Consider the following 16573-nt stretch of genomic DNA (forward strand, 5'->3'; position numbering starts at 1 on the left):
GGCACACACGGTTGGAGGACTCGGTGGTGGGGGGGTGGTGTGACAGAAACGATGGGTGGATGACGTCGTTATTACTCGTGGCATTTACACTGCAGGAGGTGGAAAGTGGGCCCTCCTCTGATCCGCCTCAACCTCTTGTAGTCAAAGAGAGACCAGAAACTTCCTCCTTTTTTTTCCTGTTTCTCCTCTTCTTTATCCATTGAAATTACCTTGACCTTTGCATATGTCGATTGAAATTGTTCCTTCCTTCTGCTCATCTTTCATTCTGCTCTGTGCTGTAGTTACTTGCTGCCCATTGAAATTTTTTTTTTTCTTTCTGTCTGAGGCTGCACAAAAGACAAGATAAAAATGTTTTCTTCTACAGCGCCTGCCCCTTTCATCCTTCATTTTCAACAAACAGCCACAAAAACATTAAAGTTACAAGCCAAGGTTCTGTATTCAGCACTGGGCATTGTTGGCCCAGAGATCAGGCTTTCAAGCCGTAGAATTCCTTAGGTGTGAAAGGACATTGACTCCAGTTATTTACTTTTACTAAGGACGTGCGGTTAATTACAAAGAATGGAATAAGCCATCTGTGAAACATTTCTTTAAGAACACCGGCACAGGCACACAAACATGCACACACTGATATTTTAGTGTCAGACAGCAGAGGTGCTATCAGTTGTAGTTAAGGAGGAGGGGTCTTAGTTACCTCTAGGTTAATGATCCTCATTAATATGCGCTAATATACCCCAGGTCATGCAGTAATTAAAAATCTCATTCAACGCTCTCAGCTTAAACTGACTGACTTGGCTTCGTCCTACAAAGATTAGCATTTAATATTTGTCTCGGAGGTCTGTAGTTCATAGTGAGGGGGTGAGACTAATAGCCTAATGTTGAACATGTGACTGGGCTGTCTGTCTCCTCCAGCGCCTTGTAAAGTCTTTTGCCTCTGCTTGGCTGGGCACAACTGTTTATGAGCTGAATGGGTTTACAGGTGGTGCCTTGGAGAGTTGCATCACATTTGCAAGAGAGTGTTTGTGCGAAATGGGCACACAAACAAGCACTCCGAAACACACACACTCAGGCGTACACCTAGATGCACAACTGCAAGTGAAGTCCATCAGCATGGGGACCTCCATATTCCTCTGAGTCAGCTGATGTCAGCTGATGCAAGCTGCGCTAATTGTAACTCTGTATGACGATTGCATCTTCTCTCGGAAAAAAATAGATACTGGATAATGGAGATAGATAGATAGGTAGACAGACAGACAGACAGACAGATAGATAGACAGATACTCTTATACATGCACTATATGGAGATAAAGGCTTTTAGTATTTTCTCTCACCACATAAACAGTGAGCCTCAGAGGCTTGTGACTCATCCCCATTACATACACACATATGTATGTCCACACATATACATACACACACACACACACACACACACACACACACACACACACACACACTCTTAGCCATCCATGACCAAAGCTACTTCAAAGGGCCTAGACATGCATGGTAATCTCCCTCTTGCCTCCCTCTCCCTTCTGCACACTCACAAACACAAAGGAGGGAGGCCAGGAGATGACAGGCCAGATTTATGTTACTTCCATGAAAACGAGGCTCAAGTTTTGTGCTACTCCCATCATTCTGCTTGAGTTCGCAATCTACATGTAATTATCATCTGATTTACTAAGGCAGCGGCTAATAATGCAATCAGTGACTTAGGACCGTCTCCTAAATGTGTTCTGATATTGTTGAAGAGCTCAGAAGGTGCAGTCCATTGATAGGATTTGTCTCCGATTCAAAATTGTAAACTAAAATTTTAAATTTTAAACTTAAAACAAATCTCCCTTTGCCAACTAGATGTCTATTATGATAAACGTGTAATACTAAATGTAAAATAATTATAGTGAGGTTTATAAAGTAAGGAAGTTGATGTATTTAAACAGGCTTCTGAGTTATACGACTTTGCACAAAAGAAAGATTGCTGAAATTCAAGCCACCTTGATGTGGATGCCTCAACAAAAGAGAGCAATCACTAAAATTGACCACACTCTTCTCCATCTTTGGTGTTATAAAAGAGTCTGACACGCTGTGCTCATCATCTCTTGGCTACTTTTCTCTTTTTCATTTTGAGTTAAAAAAAAAGAAAATTGTCCGTAAACGAACTCACCGGAGCTCCATTCACACTTTGTGGTGCCCTCTCACTGCATCTGTTGTCACTAAAACTTCTGCATAATACAGGTTGATTAACTTTGCTTTGCCTCAGATACTTTTGTGGAAAGGTGAAAATTATACCTGCAACAATGGCCCTCACAAATGTAAGTCTTTGTGATTGCTGGGGAATCATCAACAGTTATTGTATCAAATGCATAAAAGGTACGGACACATAAGGCGGACCTCAGATGTCAGGCAAACTGCTTTGATAATTAACACACACGTCTCTAAGGCACAGAATGCGTCTGAATCGAGGCACAAAAGGCGCAGCAAATGTGGCCCAGATTGTGGAGACTCCATTCTGTTCACCTTGAGAGCGAGGGAGAGAGAGAGAGAGAGAGAGAGAGAGAGAGCACAGTGCTCAACAGTAAGCTAGTTAGAGGGAATATAATGTGGCTTACTGTGTTTTTCAGCTCTCAGTCCTTTTTTTCTGGTGTTGCTATAAATAGAGGCTGCAGAACATCAAAGAGACAAGAGGTTTCTCTCTGCAACAGGCCACAGTACAGTCATTATCCACTGGCTCTAAATACATCACCCCTCTTTTGGCTGATCCTGGTGTAGAGGATACCAGGGACTCTCCACAACGTGTGTGCGCATGTCTGTGTTTGCTAATCGTCAAAGGAGACTCTGCTGACTCAGCCTCGCAAGCTCACTGTCTCACACTCACACCCAAGCACATAATGTAACATCACACACACACACACACACACACACACAAAAAAGAGACTTTATTCAAATGGAGTTTACTCATGAGATTACAGTACAATATGCAATCTGTGACTGCACAAGGTCACAAACTGGCAGATTCGTGCACCAAAAAATAATAATAATAAAAAGATGAAAAAAATCTGGCTCACTTACCATCTCCTCTTTCTGAATTGAGGGTTTTTCTTCCCTGTGTTCTTTTTTTTTTTTCTCTGTTGAATCTTTTTCTTTTCTTTAATTTTTTCCCTTTGTTTTCCAGCTGTTTTCTGTTCCTTTCGTGCTTTTTACGGAACTAAATTGTCATAGCAACCACAGCAATTGGTGGCTTGTTCAGCGGAGCCTCGTTATGTTGAATTAGGTATTTGTGCGGGCACCTGTGCATGTGTGAATATGAAAGTGTGGGTATTTACAGTATTTTGTATGTTACATGTGTTCGATTCTGTATCCTCTGCAGTCTTATGTGTTTTCCACGCTACTTCTCTCAAGTAATTCCGTGTGCATTCGATCCCTGATGACTGTCGTTCTTTCAGATGTTGAGTGACTGTGGGTAATGCAGTTTCTGCGTGAGCCTTGTCTCCCCAAAATTTCATGAGATGAGGCCTATCTTAAAATGCAAATGCAGTTATCATACTTTGCAAGTGGAAAGAAAGACATTTTCCATCCACTATAAAATGACTGTGTGCTGTGGACATGATTGAAAACAGGCAGTCACTGGAACTATCAGACTGAAAATTTAGGTGTAAACATTTTATTTAAGCTTCGATGGCTCATATTTAAGTGCTAATTAATGAAAATGTGTTGATTAGTGAATTAAGGTTTTTATTTCTGGTAAAGCTTCTTTATTTTCAAATTCTTACCTTTATCTTTATCACAACAGTTTGGCTGCCTAGGCTTAATCTTTTAGTAAATATTAATTACAGTTTTAATCAAAGCTAGTTTTCAACTTAAATTTAACTCTAACTCACCTTTTTTTTTTAACATGACAAGCAGGTGAAATCTAATTTTTTTACTAAATCATGTCCACAACAGTCCGTGGTTCCAAATTTGTTCATGTTACTAAACTCAGCTGCACAGCAGACTGAAGGAAACGCTCTTTCCAGCGTTTCACCCTGCTGATTTTCACCCTGCAACATCTAAAAGCTTCCTCCAGTCAAGATAACAGGCACACAGATATTGGTCTTCCAGATACAATATAAATCTAAGAAAGTCTGTCCAAAGCTGCAAGCAGGTTTGTGTTGTTTTGTTAGTGTTTACTAAGTGCCAAGACCAAGTGCCATCTCCAGCCATCAAAGACCTTGTCCACGTCACTTTCTACGCTTCTGTCAAGGGGGGAAATGTGAGCGCAGTCTTTCTTGTATTATAAAATCTATTTCCAGCTATGTTAAATATTCAGATTTAATGTGGAAAAATGCTTTAGCTTGGCCCTTAAATGTATTATTTATTTATTCCTTTATTTTGGAATTTTAAAGTAGCTGTCACTGAATTTTATAATTCGGACAACACATTTAGAAATAATTGGGTGGCATTTTTTTAAACTCCAGCATCTATTCTGTATCAAGAAATGACATAATTTGGTATGGTTATTGTTACTCCATTATTATATTTTACACCACTTACAGTATATATTATTATTTTGGTGCTGATTTATATTTTATTATGTTTTCTTCCCTGAAGTTTAAAATTGCTTTTTTTTCCTGCTGCTATCATATTGATTCATAAATAGGCATTGGGCAGCATATTGAACACAGCAGCTGAAAAAGGCTCATGTATTATTACAGGTTTTGCAAGTTACTCATTGTGAATACACACACACAAACACACACACACACACAGACTTTCCCCTCTTTGCAGATCTGTTCCTTTCAGCCGTAACAGAGCATGCTCAGAGGTAATGGAAGGCTGAAAGGATGGATGTCTATCTCTCTGCACCTGAGGTTGAGGGTCTGTGTGTGCTTGAGTGTGTTTTCACGTGCACATGCTTGTATATTCAGTGTATGTAGATGCACTTACAAGCGAGTGTGTGTGCTCATGCATCCGTGCGTGTGTGTGCATTTATGTGGGAGGAGGAGGCTATTTATTTTGATTGTTTTCAATGAGGGTCCAATGTGAAGAATCCATAACAATACCATCAATCCACAGCAGCACCAACAACATGGATGTAATTTATATGGTAATGCAGCCTCCATGGTTGCCCCAAGTTACGCAGTGGACATATCTGACAATGGACAGCGTGGGTGTGCTCTAGCATCCTAATGCCAAGTATAGCAATGTACACACACACACACACACACACGTACTTGCATTTTCCAGCAACAGGGAGGCATGTTTCAATTAGCAGATGCAGATAGGTGCTGGGCTGCGTTTGTGTGTCTGGGTCAAAAGGTTGAGTGCATTGCTTCGTGTCAGCTTGTGTCTGTCCTCATCTCCGCTCTTCTCAAAAAAAAAAAAAACAGCCACTTGAGTGAGAAGAGGAGTGGGGAACAACCTCATGAACTACATGTAGGAATCACTCAGAGATGATGTTCTGTTAGAATTCATGCCATGGGCTGCTCTCGCCGCAGCACCGTGTAGTGTACTATCACTGTGAGTGCCTCAGAGGTCCTGGTCATGTAGCACGTCACGACTCTCGAAGGAATTTAAAGGTTTGTCTCTGTCTCTGTGACCTGTCGTAGCCTTCTAGATGATGTTTAGATGAGAAGAACAACACAGCCCTTCAATTCAATAGCTCCTCACCTATCTTTTCAAAGTTCTGTTGATATTAGTATATAATGGGGCTCCATTATTCCTGTGCACTCCACATTATATCAAGGTCAAGAGGTATTGTTAAGAGGCAACTAATCTTTAGAACCTATGATTTCTAAATGGTCTCAGACACTGAATGCCATCTTCAGTGGAGGTGAAGATGGATCAAAGCAAATGGCTTTGAGGGTTTTCTGTCTTTTTTCTTTTCACTGCTACTATATATATATATATATATATATGTGTCTGTGTGTGTGTGTGTGTGTGTATGTATGTATGTAAATATATATATATATATGTATATGTATATATATATTATTTTACTTTTTTTTTTCTTTTCTGATTACATGAATTTAGGCTGTGTACAGAGGGACTGAGGACATCATTTGCTGTAAACAAGCGATGTGATTTGAAAGTTCTACCAAATCAAACATTATGTGTTTCAAATCCATGAAAACTATTAGCCAGCTAGTGAAGAAGTCAAAACAGCTAAAAGTAATGAATAAATGGTTGAAGTAGTTAGCTAAGAGCAACCAATAAAACTTGCAAAGAGTAGAAAAGTTAGCTTAAAGTAATTGATAAATAGCTAAAAAGTAACATGGTTAAAATAGTTAACTAAAAGTAATAGATAAACAGTTGACATAGCTAAAAATAATTCATAAATGTTTGAACAAGTTGGCTAAAAGTCTATAATTGCAAAAAGTTAGCTGAAAGTAATCTTTAAATGGCTTAAATAGCCTAAAGTAGGCTAATTAATGGTTAAAATAGTTAGCGTAAAGTAATGGATAAATGGTTGAAATAATAGTCATGAGCCTGAGTTTTAATCCTGGAAGGAACATACAAAATGAAATCGAGTAACACTGGAATGTAGAACAAAACAATGTGACGCTGTGAGTCTCTAAAGCATCTTTTTCCCAGCCAGAAGGTGTCTTCGGCCTCCGCTGTAGGCTGTGGTTGTGTGTCTGTGTGTATTTGTGTGTGTGTGTGTGTGTAGGATCTGCCTGTTTGGGAAGAAGGCCACTGGAGTTGTGGAGTGATGCAGACGAGATGAAAGAGAGAAACTGAGCGTGAGGCAGAGGAGAGCTCTAGGCCAGAGAAGAACCCAGACACTCAGTTACACATCAAAGGAAGAGCCAGTGATACAATCATCTCTTTAGGCTGTGAAAGCCCAACTTTATTAATTAAAACACGTCTGTTGAATCATCCTCTCATCTCTCCCTTCCTGCTTCACTCATTTTATCACTCGTTTTCTACTGTGACGCTGATCGCAAAAGGAGAGAAAAGACAGGGAGGCTGCGGGAGAACTCAGCCCACTTCTGGATCGGCTGCAACATCCATTTGTTGCTCACACATGCAGACAACAACAGGTGTGCATCTTGCCACAGTCAAGCTAAATGTGAAATATTAAAAAGGAGTGAATAAGAAGGAAGGAGGAGGCGATGGTTTCAGAAAAAGGGAGGGAGGGGGGGACAGGAAGAGAGATGAGATGAAGGAGACAGACTGCACTGTATAGATAAATAGAGAAAAGGGCCCATTGTGTCAGCAGCTGTCATCACTAAATAGCCCTCAGATCACTGTCAGACGCTATCACACATACACACACGCGCGCATACATACTTACATACACACACTGACTGACAGCTCCCCCTCAGTTCAACATCTGTGCTGACAGCCGCCATGGTAATGAGTCTCTGCATGTGCCAGCATGGGTGTGTCACTTTTTCCTCCCTCTTCCCCGCGCAGCGCTCATTCAATCATTGCACGTCTCTCTTATCTTGTTGCCCCCCCCCCCCCCCCCCTCGTCGTTCTTTTCCGTCATCTTAATAGAAGCCTGTGCTGATTGGCTTAGCAGCACGAGACACATGAGTAGCGACTAAATGACAACAACACCAAGTGTAAAGTTGTGTGGTAGATTGATTGTGTTTTTGTTTTGTTTTTTTTGTTTTTTTTATTTCTTTTGTTTTCCGGAGTTGCCAACCAGGTGCACTGTATTTCACATAGAGGTGTGGTGGAAGTGCGGGATGAGAGAAGGGAGAGATGAAGAGATGATGAATGGCTCTCGTTAGAGGGGTAATTTGTCTCTCCTTGTCTGACTGGGCTCCAGCTGTCGCTCCATCCCTCGCTCCACTCCGCTCTCCTCGGCCTACCACTCCTCACCTCAGCCAGATGGGTGGACGGATGGACGGAGTGAGGTGTGAGGGAGGGAGGGAGGAAGGGAGGGGGGACAGAAATAGAGACGAGGAAGAGAAGGGAAGAGTCAACAAGCCGAAATATGACTGATGTGTAACGCCACTCATGATAACAAATGGCTTCATGGAGAAACACTAGATTATACTAAAAGTCAAATTGAGATGAGTCAATGGGCACACACAGCAGCGCAGAACAGGCAAAGCCGATACACTTGCATGACTCATACAAGCAAGTCAAAGGTGCTGGTTCTCACCCAACACCGCATTGTTATCAAATCATCAAGGGAATCCAATAATGCCTTTAATACAGTGCTACTGTCTTATTTTTTTCCTATTTTTCCCCCTATGATACACTTTATTTTTCACACTAATCAACACTTGTGAGAGAACTGTAGATTCAGAGAGCAAGAGACTTGCACAGAGAGAAGGATTAAGAGATGTATACAGATGGCCAGGGAGGCGGCTGAAGGATGGCAACGAACAAATCATCAAGAGAACCAAGTGAGCTCATTGCCAAGTCTTTGTTCTAATAACACAAAGCAATTTCCACTGACCTTTCTAGAAATGTAGCGGGCAGAAATGACTGAGTTAAGGATGCCCCACAGCATAATTGCTAAGGAGATTAAAGTTCCCTTAATTGCTTTTGGCCAACTAGTGCAATTTTTCCTTTTTCGTAATTAAAGTGATTTAAAATATTAATAACTGCAGTCGCATACACATAACCTTATGTGCACGAGCTCACACACACACACATACACAATTGTGTACACACGTAATAAAAACATACAACAGCAATAAAACAATCGTAAAGGTGTGCCACAACACACACACACATATTTTCCATTGCTCGTTGTCACCAATAGCCTCATTAAAGGTCTTGTGAAATATGCAAATAGCCAGATCCATTCTAGCCATCATCTGAAGTGAGTGATTGATTCATTTAGATCAGAGGCTTTTTCTTTTTTTGTACATGTCCATGGTTTATTCCCTCTTTACCTCTTCATTCCTTTTTTTACTGTCCTCCATCTTCCACTGTTCAGTCCCCTCTTATTGCCTCCTCCTCTCCTAATTACCCTCCTCTATTGCTTTCTCCCTCGTTTTTTATTGGCAATAAGTTTTGTCAGCTCATAGCTTCTGGACTGTCCTCTGTTTCCTCCATTCGTTTCTCTGACTCTCTCTCTCTCTCACTCTCCATTCCCTTGGTTACCCCCATGACCTCGTTGTCTCTCCCCCTTCTCCATCCATCTCTCGCTGTCCCTCTCCTGCCTCTCTTCCTTTTCCCTCCTGTCGGCCACAGTGTTTACTTTGCCATTGTTTATCCATTTTTCTCTGTTTGCTTTGATGAGATTGACCGGACACACACACAAACACACACACACACACACAAACACACACACACACATACCTAAACAGAAGACAAGGATGGCATCTCTCTGGGGTGTAGTTAACGTGGGGCTGTGGATCGATCCTAGCTCTGGTTTCCGTGACGCAAATGCTCTAAGCTGGAGCAGCCGGGACAGCAGGACAGAGGCATCACTCTGCCTCTGTTTCTATCAAATATATCTCTATAAAGCCAAAGTGACACCTGGACTTGTGTGGAAACGTATATTTTCCATGATGAATGTGCTTCAACATATATGTCTAACCGCTTTGTGTTTCTTAAATGATGCCTACATTGATCCCACCCCTCCCTCCCTGACTTGCCCAGGTACTGTTTCCCTGACGCAAGCAATATCGCATTGTCGCCCAAGAGTCCCCCATCTATCATGGCCTTTATACATTTTGATTTCTATCAATACTCTGTGATGGAAAGGTGAATGATGTCCAATTACAATCAAACCACATCTGTATTCTGAAGAAGTGTCAGAAAGTAAAGGAGAGAAACATTTTTTTAAAGTAGTATAATGATGAATGTTCAGCAAACTTTGTATTTTTTCCTCAAAATCCCACAGCGTTTTTTTTTCTTTTCTTTTTTGTCTGTATGAAAAGAAAGTGAAAAAGTATGATGAAAGGAGCAGTACCTCACTGAAAGGCTAGACATTATAACTTCTCAATTTTTCTTGTGAAGTTTTTAATGGCAAAAGAAAGAATGGATGAAGTTTTGTAAAACTACAGACGAACAAACCTATTTTTTCGCCACCACACTTACATTTCAGTGTTGGAAGGCGAAGGACAAGATGTGACTGAGGAATAGGAAAAAAAAAAAAAGTTTATTTGTAAAGCTGTTTAAAAAAAAACTTTTCTGGCGCTGGAGGCTGTCATTTTGAATGTGGAATCAAGAGAAAATAAGTGATTATCAGTGTGTCTAAGCGTCTTTGGTTGATTATCTAATTAAGAGGTGTAATAACCTGCGTCCTTTGGTGGATTGGCTGGACTCAGTGGCCTCATTCTTACCATATTGTTGATTGATTGAGCTGCAAATATGGCAGACATAATTATTCTATATTTTGAGCCGTCTCTAAATAGAATTTATTAGATTTGTCTTTGTCCTTGATTCCAAACCTTTGGAGAGTAGAGTGAATTCTCTATATCCCTCTCTTCCCTCTCTGGTGTATGGGACAGCCTGATTGTGTCCACGTGTCCCATGGCTCCTACTATTTAAAGACTTGGCTGTTAACTTTCTCTTGTCTTACACATGTAGAGGACAATCATGCAATGGATGTAGGGCCTCTAATCCTTTATCTCGTTATTTGAGCTCCTGAAACACCTTCAAAAGTTTTACAGTTATGGTTTTATTTGGTCTGGTGCGACCAGTAGCGCCGTCATGGCTTGAGTAAACTTTAGATAGATGTATGAATGAGTCGATTCACTGACTTTATAACACATTTCTACTTGCGTTACTGTTACAGTACGTTGTAGCATTTAGCTTTATCTTGGCATTGTTAAAGTTGGCTTTATTTTGTGTGTTATGCAGTGGCAGAGATTATCCTGTGTCTATCGTCAGTCATGTGAACCGTTTGATTTTGGTTGTTGTAGGAAGAAAAAAAGAAAAGTGAAATTTCTTAGTCGCTCATTAATGTATTCAGGAGATATGTGTCTCTGTGTGAATCTGTCTCTACGCTGACTCTCTCCAGTCTCTGCAAGTCTTTGTGTTTGTATCCAAACTGCTCGACATTGCTGTTACCAGGCGGCTGTTCCAAGAAGCAAGTTTACTCATGAGTTAACTGGATTCCCTGCAGCAGGTCTTTGTTTTGTTCACATCAATCAGTGTCCCCAATTTTAAAGGAGTTGTTCAAACAAATTATTAAAAAAGAAGGAAAAAAAAGTTCTTGTAGATAGTTTAGATTTTATTTTATTTTACTTTATTTTATTTATTTATTTTTGAATCATCAGTGTGAGATTTCTCCACTGCCAAACATATGCTTTTTGTAACATTAGCAACACAACAGCAATTTTTTGTAGACATCCCAGGTAGTCTTCACATTGTCAACAGCTTCCACAGCAACTATTTCATTGAGAAACAATGAAAAATGATGACAGTTCCATTCACCTCCATTGTGTTAGGATGGAGGCTGAAATCTCAGACAGTTGAAGTGTCTTAAAACCTGGACAAATAAAACCAAAACTATCTACATGGCTCTAGAAACCAGAGGCAAGTGAGAAAAGATGTTTATTTGCAGTTTGGGTAAATTGACCCTTTCAAGGATTCTGGATTTTGATGAGCAACATAATCCAGATTTCTCAGTGAACCTGCTTCTGTGAACAGGCCTCTGTATCATGTCAGTCATTGCCATCTGTTTTGTCTAACGTCCCCCCTACCTCCTTCTCTCCCCTCTTTCTCTCCCTCCATCCTCCAGGTCGCCCACTCCCTCCAACCTCTTCCTCCTCCCTGCTCCCTCCGTCCCTTCCCTCCTCCTCGTCCGCCCCCCATCACCCCTCCCCTGGCCCGTCTCCACCGATCAGAGAGTGCCAGGTGCCCCTGCTGGAGAAAAACTCCACCCACTCTCACCTGGAGCCCCACCCGGAAGACTCATACTTGCTCCGGGCTCAGCCCTCCTCCGCGGGTAAGAGACCTCTCCATTCATCCGTCCTTTTTATCCCTTCATTCATTTCATTGATGCATCAATATGTCATCCATCACCTGGGCCACTGCATTACCTCATCATGTGTCCATTTCCTGATCTGATTTAGCTGTTGCTCAGAAAAATGCCAAACAAACCTTTGCTTTAATTTAATGTCACATCTTGTTCTTTTAGCCATTTTGTTTCTGCTTGTTTGCATTCCACTGCAGTCAGCATTTGTTTGCAGGGCTGGAAGTTGAAACAAAAGCACTTTGTTTACACCATACATTAATAGTAGGAGATTGATTGAAATCATAGCCAGTGAGGGTTTTATATGAGGGGAAATAAATCCTTCGATTGTGATCATTCACAAACAGGTAAAATAAATAAATAAGTAAAAAATAATCCATCTGTTTTTTCAAAAAGACAAAAACTCCTGTTGTAACAAAAAGCTGATTTTAAGTAGACAATTGGTGATTTGTGACTGGTTTAAGTTTTAAATGGAGCCCTCCTACCTTTGTCAGCTATTACCAGAAAACAATGATGCAAGTAAAAGCAACCCCTACATTCTGCAGAATGCAGATTGGTTACCAATGAGTAGGTGTTTTTGTAGTTACTTTCCATATGACATTAATAATCCACTGGAAAGTGAAAGGTAAGGGGATAATGAATTTTAAGTGCCAGCAGGAGGATCAGTGTAGCAAAGACAAACTAGTTAGTTTCCTTGGCTCTAAGCTTTCACTTTCATCATTGGACATTCTCTTGTTGGCTGTTAGACGCCCTTTGTGCTTATATCAGCACCTCGCAACTATTCCTCTCGCCCATACACACTTAAACACACACACACGTACACACACACACACACACACAAACACATCTGCAGTGATGAGTTTAGTCATCAGCATTCACATTTATTCTCAACAATTAGCTGCCGTGGGCCCACTCTCTCTGTCCCTGTCTGCCTGTCTTTCCCGCACTTCCCCTGTTTCTCCATTCCTCTGTGCATCTGCACTTGTAATCAGCAGATATATTTAGCAGAGGCCTGATGGGAGGGAGAGGGGTGGGCAGAGAAGTCCTAATGTGATTTTTGGTGGAATACAATCTATTGTTAATGGCGTTAGGCTCTCCTTTGATCCAGTATAAATCTTCATTAGGGAAGGCCCGGGTCCCAGGTTCAAGAGCAACGTGATTAGGAGGCTTTTAAAATGACGTTACATCAGCCTTCTAATTGGTTTACTGTTTGCTGGGGCAACATCAATCATTAGCCCAGTAACCGCACAGCAAATAAATTCACTCTGCCACTGACACCCTAATGGCAGACACTGGCAAAGAGGGAGAGTGAGGCTCGCAGGCACACTCTCTCTTTCTCTCCGTCTTGTTCGCATACACCCACACTTTCTGTTCTGGGGCTTCTTTCAGTCTCTGCTGAGCATGTACACACAGAGACAGCGAGAAAGAGAGACAAAGAGAGAAAAAAGAAAACGACAGAGAGGCAGGAAAAAGAGGCGCAAAGAGGCAAATGGGAGCACAGATAGAGAAAGCCAAACTTGGACTTTTGAAGTTGTTTAATGAGAAATCTTGCATAAAAAAATCAAAAAGGAGAGAGGAAAAAAACACATTCAAAGTGCAATAGTAAAAATAGATGGAGAAAGCATCTGAAAGGGAGACAGAGACCAAGAGACAGAGGGAGTCAAAGAAACACAAAGAAAAAGGGGGAATGTGAATTTTTAAAACAAATCGAGTAAGCTGATGAGAGCTTAGAGGGTGAAAGAGAGATATTTGGATGGAGGGAGAACAACATTGAGATGAAATTGCAAATTGCTACATTTCCCAGCCAGGACTGCTGATCTAATGGGTGCAGAGAGAGTCCTTGGCTTTGGGCATCCATTAAAATCAACCTAAATGAGTTTAGAGTGGCAGTCTGGCACTGCATAAACACATCTTGGCATGTAGGAAGACACAGGAACAGTTGCGCGGACATAAAACACCTATAAGCGGCGACTGTTTATGCATGTGCTGTGAGAGTGCAAGCCTGTCTGGGTGTGTGTGTGGTCCTGTAGAGACTGGACGCTGGGCAGGAAATGAGCCTTATCAAGCCAGGCAGAAACTAACCACAGCGAGATAATCCTCAGGAAGCTGCATGCTGTTTGTATGTGCGTGTGCACATGTGTGTGTGTGTTTATGTTTGCGTGCGTGTGTGTGTGTGTTCTTGCAAAGTAGTCCACCATTACCTAAGCTAACAGGTGGACAGACATGACTTGTGTTCCTAGTGAAGCATGACAGGTGAATGGGAACAGAACGTTGTTGCTGGGGATTGGCTGGGAATTGGGTCTGCGAGTGTTTATGTGGGAATACTGTCTGGCTCGGAGCACCTGTCTGGGAAACGCTCCCCTAGAACGCCAGGAGAGCTGAGGCGGCCAAACGGAGCGTAGCAGATCGCTCCTGGAAAGATCTAGCATTAGCACTGTCTCTGGCCATTCATTATGCATGGGGAATGCAAAGCTATTTTTAGCCCGAGCCTCTTCTGAAGTGGCTAGCTATCCGCTGCCAGGGAAGCCACCTCAAGTCGCTGCCGAAACAATGAATGTTTAATGGCTTTGTTGAAACAAATCTGCAGAAACAAAGGCACAACAAAGATGCGCTCCCTTCTTCTGCGCTAATGTTATGCTTCCTAATGGTGCTTATGTAAGGGTGACATTTGCGTAACAGTGGGATGATTTGCGTGTGTGAGTGTGTGTGTGTGTCTGTGTGTGTGCGTGTGGGTGAAATGCACACATGCATTTCTGTTCATGGAGACTGTTTGTTTTTGGCTGGATCTGAAGACTCTTCTCTGGCGGATTATTGCCTCCTAATTAGACAGGGATGACTAGCCAAGGCAGAGGCGGTATGTGTGTGTGCCTGTGTGTTTGGTGTTTGCGTGTGTTAGGGTGTGTTTATGTGCCTGCATGTGTAAATGTATGTCTTCAACTTTGTCTCTTTTATTGTGCCTGTATGTGCTCATGTGTATGATTGTGTTTAATAGAGCCGCTTTTGGCAGCATGTGTGTGTTTACACTTGCGCCTCTTAGTTTCACCTCAAGCTCTCCTTCCATTGTGTTTAGCCTCTGAGCTCTGAGAAGAATGACAAATGAGGAGCATGTGACATTCGGAGACAGAGGACATATGAAGCAGAGGCACCTGGGAATGCGTCGCCTTAAAACGCTGGGCACATAGCAGTTAGCTCAGAGAGAAGATGCATGAAAAACAATGGAGGGTGGCACGGTGGTTTTTTTCTAAAAAAGAAGGATAGAAGCGTCGGAGATATGGGCCGTGAAATAAAGAGATGGAGTAGCAGAGGGAGTGAGAAGGACAGAGCGAGGGGTGGGAGCTGAGCACTGCAATGATCCCTTTTTAACTGCTGAATGGGCAGTTCAGTTGTGCTGCACGCGCATGCACACACACACGGATGCACACCCTGCCCTGTGACTTTTCTCTGTTAACCACAGAGAATGTCAATAAACATTTGCCCATCCACGGCTACAAAACAAACTGCCTTGGTTGGTTCCTGCTGCCAGTTGGCCACACACACACAAACACACACACACACACACACACACACACTGAGATTAGTATGGTGTGGCAAGCCCCTGCCTCTCAGAGATGTGTGTGTGCACAGCATGCTTTACAGGGGTGGCAGGTTAGCAGACAGGCTAATGTTTCTCTGCTGAATGAGGCTCCTTTGAATTGGTGAGCACAATGAACTTCCAGGGATTAGCCCGGGCCAAACCCACCAGCTTACAGCTATAGTCCGCCCCCCCACCCCCCACCCCTTACTCCAGTCACAAGGGACCTTGGACAGAATAAAGTGGGTCAGGCTTCGGCAGCAGTCTTCTCCATAAAAAAGTGGCTGTGAAAACAACACGGAGAGCCGTTGAGAAAATCTTTTCACGATCGCTGTTTACTCACACTGGAAAGTGAAAGGGAGAGAAAAGAAAGGAGGGAGAGATAAAGAGGAATAAAATGTGATCTGCTTGGCTGCTCCCTAATTGCTCCATTTCCTTGCCGCATGTTTTGTCTTTTATCAGACTGGGTCCCTGGCAAAACCGTTGTTCCCATTAGCCTACCTGCGGGTTGTACTTTAGCAACCGGACAATTCATCTGACTAAGTCCCCTATCTTAATTTACTGGACCCATTTACCTCCAGCATACTTGTTACTGTGCGCTGCCTCCTGTTCCAATGGTTAGTCAGATTTGTGTGTCTGTGGCCAAAACAGTCTGTGGCTTTCATCAGGAGTTGCATGCATATGAAAAGAAACAGCCTTGTACCTCGGCCTTGGTGCTCAGGCGGACTCCACTTCTCCATATGTCTGTGTTTTCTCCGGTCATTTCTAAGGATTCCTTTTATGGATATGAAGAGTAGACTGCATGAGACAGAATTTCTATAGCATCACACTCGTATACTAAAAAAAAATCAATTAGTCTCGGACACTGTGTATATACAGATACTCTATTATTCATAAAAAATATTATATAAATACATAAATGTTTTAAGCAGATGCAGAGATTTTTTTAAGTCTTTCTAAAGGCCGGGTGACTTTTGGAAGAATTTAACTTTTCTTTCTTTCTTTATTTTTAATCAGTTATGCAGCATTTTCTTTCTACAATAACAAGAGTTATTGTTCAACACTCTTTTTTTATTCTTTTTGCACTTTACTCTGAAAATATTGATTCAGCGAAGAATAAAGGAAGCAGTCGTTTC

General features: G+C 41.9%; 1 protein-coding gene across 4 annotated transcripts in view; it reads left to right on the plus strand.

The window, feature by feature from the left end:
* tenm2a (teneurin transmembrane protein 2a) overlaps nucleotides 1-16573 on the plus strand; it is a 226247-nt gene that overhangs the window by 150274 nt on the left and 59400 nt on the right. For 3 of the 4 annotated variants that reach the window (XM_071457469.1, XM_071457470.1, XM_071457471.1), the window contains one exon: nucleotides 11633-11839. The exons of the other annotated variant lie outside the window; for it this stretch is intronic. In XM_071457469.1, the coding sequence (XP_071313570.1) occupies nucleotides 11633-11839 (207 nt within the window). The remainder of the gene's footprint in view (nucleotides 1-11632; nucleotides 11840-16573) is intronic. 4 annotated transcript variants of the gene reach the window in all.

Source organism: Trachinotus anak, unplaced genomic scaffold (genome assembly GCF_046630095.1).
Source record: "Trachinotus anak isolate AG129_WGS33_773 ecotype Australia unplaced genomic scaffold, CSIRO_AGI_Tana_v1 ptg000021l, whole genome shotgun sequence".
NCBI classification, from domain to species: Eukaryota; Metazoa; Chordata; class Actinopteri; order Carangiformes; family Carangidae; genus Trachinotus; species Trachinotus anak.